Source organism: Theobroma cacao, chromosome 3 (genome assembly GCF_053813885.1).
Source record: "Theobroma cacao isolate CCN51 chromosome 3, ASM5381388v1, whole genome shotgun sequence".
NCBI classification, from domain to species: domain Eukaryota; kingdom Viridiplantae; phylum Streptophyta; class Magnoliopsida; order Malvales; family Malvaceae; genus Theobroma; species Theobroma cacao.
This window is the reverse complement of record NC_142641.1, coordinates 42,941,512-42,950,503: the sequence shown is the minus strand read 5'-3', so window position 1 is coordinate 42,950,503 and position 8,992 is coordinate 42,941,512. Positions and strand designations below refer to the sequence as shown.

The 8,992-nt window shown below is 37.6% G+C and overlaps 1 protein-coding gene across 3 annotated transcripts; it reads right to left on the bottom strand.

Moving 5' to 3' along the window:
• Nucleotides 1-327: 327 nt before the first annotated feature.
• LOC18606232 (E3 ubiquitin ligase PARAQUAT TOLERANCE 3-like) lies at nt 328-7,999 on the bottom strand. Of its 3 annotated transcripts, none has more exons than XM_007039727.3 (15): nt 7,096-7,999; nt 6,366-6,462; nt 6,082-6,163; nt 5,763-5,929; nt 5,579-5,655; nt 5,024-5,089; nt 4,778-4,934; nt 4,538-4,686; nt 4,294-4,458; nt 3,900-4,199; nt 3,447-3,488; nt 3,088-3,337; nt 2,761-2,880; nt 2,440-2,515; nt 328-1,169 (listed from the first exon to the last, which is right to left on the bottom strand). In XM_007039727.3, the coding sequence occupies exons 1-15, from the start codon at nt 7,259-7,261 to the stop codon at nt 516-518; spliced, it is 2,568 nt and encodes an 855-aa protein (XP_007039789.3). In that variant the 5' UTR covers nt 7,262-7,999; the 3' UTR covers nt 328-515. The 3 variants fall into 3 exon arrangements, with proteins under 3 accessions (XP_007039789.3, XP_088660609.1, XP_007039787.3); XM_088804483.1 differs by having other exon boundaries at nt 2,761-2,826; XM_007039725.3 differs by having other exon boundaries at nt 5,024-5,080.
• Nucleotides 8,000-8,992: the final 993 nt, after the last annotated feature.

Genomic DNA, 8,992 nt, shown 5'->3' with positions numbered 1-8,992 from the left:
TGGTCAGGCAGTGCACCTATTCAGACAGCGGACCCTTATCATCTTGTGCGACCAACCGGTGTGATTTGGGTCCTTAATCTTTTAGAATATTGCGCAGCTAGTTCCTTTGAAATAAAGATACCATGCAAAGCTCGGGCAGATAACTAGAAAGATCTAAATTCGTTGCATAAAACCTGGATTTCTTAACACTTGATTCAGGAATAATAAGTAATGCCGTATTATGAGAAGCAATTGTGTAATCATAAAGCACTGCGGGATATTTATATACTTAACTTGTGAGAATGAGAGAGAGAAAGACTTCTAATAGTACAAGCAGAAGGACCAATAGAACTTAGAACACAATACTTTTATAATTATTGAAGATACTAGGATTGTAAATACAAAGCAAAAAAAATTTGTATCATCTCTCCACATAATTCCTCCCATTAGGGGTATAATGGTGCAACAGTATGCGATAGCTCCTCCAGAGCATTCGCTGATGCTACAGCAAGCAGCGATACAACCTGCTCTACATTCTATCTATGTTTACTATAGCCGCTACGCTCTCGTTCCCTGGATCCTCTTGAGTGCCGCGGTTCTTCTTCCCACTCAGCTGATGGTGGCGGCGAGGACTCATACCTTGAGGGCTTCCTTTTGAAATGTCTATCATCGTCACTAGACTCGTAATCTACAGCATTGCTACTAGTGCTCTTCCTCACACCGCCACTAGTAGCAGAAACTGCCTTGGTGGCAGCTGAAGAAGTCTTGTAGTCATCATAGTATCCATTGGAAGACGGCTTGTGATGGCCAGAAGATATAGGTGCATCAGAAGATAGCTTGCGTTTCTTGCTGACTTCTCCTTCTGGAAAGCTAATGCGAGAGAACACGCTTCCCTTTTGCTTCTTATCCATTGCTGCTGTAGTGGCCATCAAAGTGGCTTTGGTGGCTGTCTCAGGAGCAAGCTTGGAAGACTCAGATCGATGGTGATGCTGGCGCTCACGGTCACGGTCACGATCATCATAGTCATAGTCATGATCACATTCACGGTCATGATGCTGGTCAGCTTTTCTCTTTAAAGGGCGGGGAGGTGCGTCATGGTCCCGCAAGGAGCGTTCCGGTGAGGTCCTCTCTGATCGGTGCCGAAGATGTTCATGGCGATGGTCACCACCTGACATTTGTGGGATAGGCTTCTGCAACAAACAACATAATTGAAATGATCAAGTTAAATGCATTCCCTCACATTGAACATCAAAGAGGAACCAAAAAACACTCATCCTAAAAGATGGATCTTTTTCTTTTTTAAAATTTTTCTCCCATTTGGGGGAGCATATTTCCCCTGCTATTAAGGTCGTTCCCCAGAATTATTTGACCCCTATTAACACATCATCAAAATACCATTTTCTAATCGTGTCACTGCCATTGGACAAGAATAAAAGTAACTGTATTTATCTTTCCAATAAAACAAGAACCTTATAGTAGTATTTTATGAATAGCCAGTATAAACATACATCACTCTTTATGTTGATTTTGAGGATGGAAATAAAAAATGCATAATGCAAGAGCTATTTGGTAGATGAAGACACTAGAGGAACTGGAGATAAAATAGCAGTCCACAAGTACTAAAAAATTCCAAATTATTTTTTATAAATACTTGAAAACCAGCACGGAACAAACAGAGACACATACTGAACGGGAACAGAACTTCAATTAGCAACTTCATATGACAAGCTTATGTCTAACTGTATGCCAATGAGTTAGTTATTTTCATGTTTCACTTTGCTGTCTTTGTGGAGGTGATTTACTTCAAACCCAATAAGATTTGGCACCATTACTGAAGTCCTCAGGATGGATTCCAGGTTTCAAGTATATCTCCCTTGTACTTCATTACAAACTCAGAAACAAATGGCTGAAAACAGTCTTAAAAGAAACAAGGAATGAAGCAGAGTATAGAGCAAATATTTAGTAGTGTCGGTAACATGGTATCACAAGGTTGCAAAGTTCCACAAATACACGCTTAAACTGCACAACTCAGACTAACCACATATGCTTATCCTTTTTCAATGTAAACCACCAAAAAATTTTGCAGAGAGAGAGACAGGTAGAGAGAGTAGAAACTTCAAAATTTTACAGTAGGTAGGGAATTAAAAAGGGCTGCCTCAGTTTCAATTTTATACCCTTCCTTTGACTTCTCATGTCAACACGTGAAACATATGTGCATAACCAAAATAAAAAACTTAAAACGTTAAAAGCATCCACCGAAACAATCAATGAATCCCATTTTATTTGAACCTAATGACACTCACAAAATAAAATCTTATATTCCTTTCCCTGAAGAAAAAGTGTTATCTACAAACAAGAGTGGTGCCCTAACCAAATGGTTGCTGGACATCATGTAGCCATACCTCCTGGCATCACAAACTGAAAGAACAGAAGAAAACTAGGAAAATAAAGAATGCATACAGATTTAGACTTCAATGATGAAACATCACCACTGCTGCTCACTTCTCTACTGAATTCCCGATCTCTAGAGAACTCCCTGGAACAATTTTAGAAATAGTAAGCAAACCATTTAATCATGTGAAATCCATCCCTGTGAATAACAAGCAGAAACAAATTATTTTAGACCTATAGCAAGCCCTTTTCAGCGATCTCAGGACCTACATGCACTATGATCCAGGGAGTAGCAAAAAGGCTAGGAATTATTCCCAGGCCAAGGGAAAGTAGTCCAATTGAAAAATGAGTGTACCTAGTCAACTTAGAATGAGAAAGTATGCTCAGTACCTTTCACCTCGTCTCTCATTTTCACGCTTCCTCCTCAAATCAGCTTGCCGAGCCTCAAACTCCTCTCTGCTCATGATAGGTGGGGCAACATTCATACCCATTCCAAACTCAGCAAGATCTCTATAAAGCATTCAATTCAATAGTCCATTCAAAGCTAGTGAGACCATAAATATCCAGATAGCATCAAGTTGCATATTTAGCCATAAGCTCATTGATATTCAACCCAATAATAATTCCAAAACACACAAATGCCATGCACACACTCGAGCAACACAAATGCAACTGGTACAAACATAGCATAGGCAATTTAACAAATGTTAAACATACCTCTGAGGTGGGATAGGCGGAAACATGTAACTTTGAGCACCAAAGGGATCTGGAGGCATGACACCTCCAAATGGCACGTCCAATGGACTTAGTCCATAGCCCCCCATATAGGGCATTGCACCAGCATAAGGACCCATAAACCCATCCATCCCAGGCTGCATGCCAGCCCAGTAAGGATTATAGGCAGAGGGACCCATAGACATCATATAGTTCTCAGCTGCAAGATCCTGAGGGGTTTTCCACTGCAAGTCTAGAGGGCAACAAGAATAAGATTCAGGTTAGAAAACATTCCTAATGATTTTAAAAAACTCACGTGGTTTGCACCATCAACAAATAGGAAAAAGGGGCTGCAGACCTACCATTTGCTGGCAAACGAACCTTCTTCTTTTTCTTTTTCTTTCCTGGAGAAGAAAAACATCACAATTAAACCTTCACTCCATTTATTTTCCTGATTTCCACTAAAGAAATAATACACATACAGATCATCCATCCAACTCCGAGTGCAAGATGGAATGGGAAAGAAGATGACAAAAATTTACTGCCTGAAGAATGTATGACTTCTTAGTATACACACCAGAAAATTACCTTAAAAAAATGACACAAGTAATATATCGCAGCCACAATCTTTCAAGAACAGGAATGGTACTGAGGCTGACATGGAATGGGATAGCCCACTCCAGCATTTTCTACCTAGGTTTGAACCCTAAATCTCATCACTTTCGCGAGAGGTCAGTACCAATGTTCTTAAAGATTGTCTTTCAACCTCACCCAACTAACATAACCAATAAATTAAGAAAAAAATTTATCATTACCTGCCTCTCCAGAAACCACCTTCTGTTGCACTTCTTCCTCTGCAAGTGGGGCACTCCCTTGTGATGCAGGCTCCTTCACACTCATCGACTCCAGTGTAGCCTCAGATGCATCAGCAGGTTTAGCAATCTTCACTTTCTCCACAACCTGCTGTGGCGGAATAGCTACCTTCACCTCATTAGCTTTATCCTTCACACTAGGACTTTCTTCCTTAGCAGATACTGGCTTCTGCTCTCCCTTTGACGCAGCAGATGTAGTAGGAGACGGAATTTTTGGTTGTGGACACCGGGCAGACTCCATATCTAAATTTGAAAGAAAGGATAAATCAAAAATGTTTCTAACATCATAGAACTCATTAATGTGCAATTCATTTCATTATGTCAATAGCTGATGAACCTTGAACTTGAAAAGTGCTTCCAGCATTGTCCGCACTGCTGTTACCAGACTCCAATATACGATTAATTGTATCTCTTAGAGTCTTATTTGGCAAAAGATCATCGGCGAGTATGTTTGTTGCCCCACATACGCACATTGACTTTGAGATAATGTGGTCCCTTATACCTGAGTTACATTTTAAAGTGAGCTTTAACATGCATAAAAGAACCAGAAGATGCATGCAATCAGTAGCTATAAAACTTACATTTATCGCAAAAACTCTTAAAACAACATTTGCTAGTTAGAACAGCATCTTTCATCACTTCCTTGCACAATGGGCAATGGAGTTCGGGTGGAAGGTCACCAACAGACCGAGTGGAAGGTAAGCCCTCAATTTCTTTCTCAAAAGCAGCCCTACCAGAAACACAGAATCAATTTTCAAGCATAAATAGTAGAATTCCCTACAAACGTAGTCAAAACCACACTTATAAGACAAAACGCTTACTCATTGGGTTTCAAAACTGCAACTGCTCCACTTGGCAATGCATAAGAGCCATCTGGAGTTGCCATTAGCATTGACTTTGGAATGCCAGTTGGAGGCTTTACCCGTTTGATATCGTAGTTTGGATCACCATTTGTGGGGCAGTGCTGAATAAAGTGCCCTGCATCACAGATTCCATAATAAGCACAGGTTCCCTAAAAAGTATAATCTCAAAGCAAATAGGAAAAGAAGAAAGTATTATCAACATACCAGGCACCTTACAGCGGTGACAAACATAACCCTGAGGAGGCGTTTTGCGCTCCAATCCTAATCGACCTCAATGAGAAAAACATAAACTTCAGCTCCATATACAATTTCAGAAGTACAATTACAGGAATGAAATGTCCCACAATTTCAAAACTCACTGATCTAAATTGAGCATAAATGGCCATAACTCTTTCAAGCACACATGTTTACAGAAAAAATTATTATATGTTATAGCAACAACAGTGAAACTTCAAACTACAATAAATTTACAAGAGCATAGAACACTGACAAGCTCACACCTAAGTGATGCAACTATGGACATGATCAGCACACTCACATGCAGTAGACAAACTAACTAACAAATCACACTACTAACATGCAAAAGCACAGAGGCACATTTATACCACAATACTAAGCAGCAGAAAAAAATCAAACTTCAATGATCTAGAGATTTAACATAAAAAGAGCATCATATACACAAACTCGTACTCCGAACCACCAAACCCCACCACCATGATAAACAATGCAAATAAAAAGAAAAGGGCATAAGAGAATCACCAAAACCACGCCCACCCATCCTCCCACCCATACCCCTTCCAAAGCCTCTACCAGGTCCAAAACCATCTGCACCTTGGCTGCAAACCCAAAATAACTAAAATCAATAAGAATGAAAATTGCATCAAGACAATAAACAAAAGATTAAATAAGAAAAAAAAGAAAAAGAAAATAGCAGTCATCTCACCGCTGCCAGTCCAAGGCAGGAGTATCAATTAAAGCCTTAATTTTGCTATCCTCATCAGCTTTATTAGTAGGAGGAGCATCAGGAAGTGGATTGCTTGACTGCACTGGCAGTGTTTCAGGGATTGAATATAAATCATTCCCAAATTCATCCCATTCGGAGTCTTCAGGCTACAAGTAAAAATCAAGCTTAATATTAGCTTTCTCTTCTTTTCTCTTTGTTGATAAATACAACATTCCTCAAATGCATGCAACAGCCGAAACTAATAGCATGTACAAAAACCAATTTTTGTCAATGAAAATATATTAGGAACAAAGCTTACATATTTTGGAACAGATGAATCAGCATCCAGGAAGTTACTCTTTTCTGGTTGAGCATTTTCAATCTGATTTTCCACCTTAGGCCTGTGAAGCATAATAAAGCCCAAACTCAAACCTAGAATCAAATTTTGTCTCACAACAGTACATGCTACAAGTTGGAACTGATCTAAACAAACAACTGATCAAGTTCATGCAGTTAACTGAACCATTCATACTTGCTTTTTTAACAAGCCCACTAAAATTAAAATATTTGAGTCATTAGGTATCTAAAGGATCAAGATAGTACTCTTGAGCAGCAACAATGGGCATGCGAGGCCTTCCAGGAACCCGGCGAATTAGTACAGAAGTATTTTTCGGGATTAACATTGCTTCATCAAGATATTCTGAAATTGAAAAGAAAGAACGAGTCTATAAAACACTACAAACAAACTAATCTGTGAATGACAAAAAATTACTAATATACAATCTACATATCCAGTCAAGAAACAAAGAATGAGCCACAATAGAGCCCAATGAGAATTCCAATAAAAAGGTAGATTTGGCCATACTGCAAACTAACATTTTTATGCTAGATTAAATAAAAAATCAGAATCCCCTCCTGAAACAAACTATTCTTTGTCGATTTGGTCAGTAACTAAGCATCCAAGCAACCAGTTAGCTACCTGACGCTTTCAAAGGAAGAACCCAAACTCTACACACTCAAAAGTACAGAAAGCTAATCAAGTTTAGAACCACCTACATAAGAGAAGCTATCCCCGTGATAGATCTCTATTGAATTTTGGGGCAACCATTGTATAAAAAACTAGACTACTTAAAACCCAAAAACCAGTACCTTAAATCAATTTGTCTGTGTAAAGATATAAAACACCCAAATTAGAAAGCTTAGACTCCCAAAGGATAAAACTATGAACATTAAATAGTTAAAATATTACTAAATGCATTGTCTGCCCCCAAAAAAAATTAGTTAAGCCAATTAAGATTCAATTAACTATATCTAGCAAAGAGCAAAGACCAACCTTCGTTAGTTTGGGCATTAGTGACAACAAGGTCGAAGTCGGTACCCCTGCCCAAGTGCTTTGATTCAAATATTTTTTCTTTCAAAGTACCAACGCTTATAAACGGACCATCCATGGCAATTGAATCAAAATCTCTTGCACTCTTAAACTTGTAATAAACAGCCATTTTTTTCCTTTTTTCCTCTTAAAAATAATAATAATGAACACAAAAAAAGTTTAATACTGTAATGAACTTATTTATTGGCCTTCCAAAAAAAAATAAGGCCTGATATTCACTCAAAAAAGAAAACAAATATAACCAGTACAAAAATTTCTTTTTTTTTTTCTTATATTCTAAGAGAAACCGAACCAAACTCGTCGATTCTTCTCCGATCCAAAATCCGAAGCTCTCTTCAAGAAATTAACTCGGACAATTTCTCCACGATATTCAAAGAATCGCCGAATTCCGAATTTGGCAGCGAAACCAGCAGTTTCGAATTAGACTAGGGCAAATCGAAGCGAATTACGAAAAAGCCCCTTGGTCGTAGATCTTGATCAAATTCAACACGAACTCTTCGATTTCTTTTGTTAGAAAAATGGCTTCGAAAAATCAATTGTTCGCCGATCCAGATCTTCTAAAACTCGAACAAATAATAAATCTTCAGAAACAGAATCCCACGACCGGTCGATCTTCAAAGAAAAACTCGGCAACTTCGAAGGTTGAGATTCTGATAAGCCGATATTGAAAAGAGATTATTAAAAGATTGAAGAACCTTGATTAAACATTGGAGAGATACAAATGATCAGCGATCACCGTGAACCGCTAGGGTTAGGTTTTGGGTAAGGAGGCTTCATAGAGAGAGAGAGAGAAGGGGGAATAAGCGAAGAGGCTTTCGAAAACCAGGCTATTATTACCGAAACGGAGGTTCATGGCCTTCAGAATGTTATGCGTTTATCTAAATACTAGTTCGACCGCCAGATACCCCGCACGTGCGGTCGGTGCTCGTCAAAAGTAATTTTCCAAGCAAATTACAAAAATCTGCGAATTTTTATATTTAATGTATTATTAATATAAAATTTGTATTATTAATAAATTATATATCAATATTTTATTAATAAATAAATTTAAAAATAAAAATAAAATATTTTTATTATATTTAAAGTTTAACTATACAAAAAATAAATATTTATTTGTATAACAATAATTTTTTATTTTTTTATATTTAGGTAATGTTGCGGGCAGCATTCAATATTCAAATATAAACACAATCTTTATCGGTCAATATTACTTTGGAAAGAAGTCATGGGCATCAATTGGATAAACAAGTGTATAAAACTTTCAATTAATGTACCATCAAAATCCAATAATCTGACTTGCGATAAATTGTAGTTTAAATTCAAATATAAGCGCACAATCTTTATCAGTCAACATTACTTTGGAAAGAAGTCATGGGCATCCATTGGATAAAGAAGTGTATAAAACTTTCAATTACTGCACCCAAATCCAATAATCTGACTTAAGATTAATTGCAGTCAAATCTTCCGATAGCTCTCGAACCCAAGATCTCAACGACAATGATGCGTGCATCCTGCCGTAAAGATCAAGGGACGGCTATGATAAATGGTTATTTTATAAAATAATAATAATTATTATTATTAGATAATGTTAACCTTAAATATAAACTGAGGTGAAATTACTGAAAAATCATTACCCCACAGCTCATGAGCCGATGGACATAGTAAGTCTGAATATTTAAACCTTATTGATTTTAATTTTTTTTTTTTGAGAAGTGATTTTATTGCACGTTGAGCCTCCGTGCCATCCAAAAGTTTTTAACAATTGTTAAGAGACTTCTACTGACACTAGGCTTGAGTGAATAAGAGATACATACAATTACACGAGAAAAGTTGCTTCACA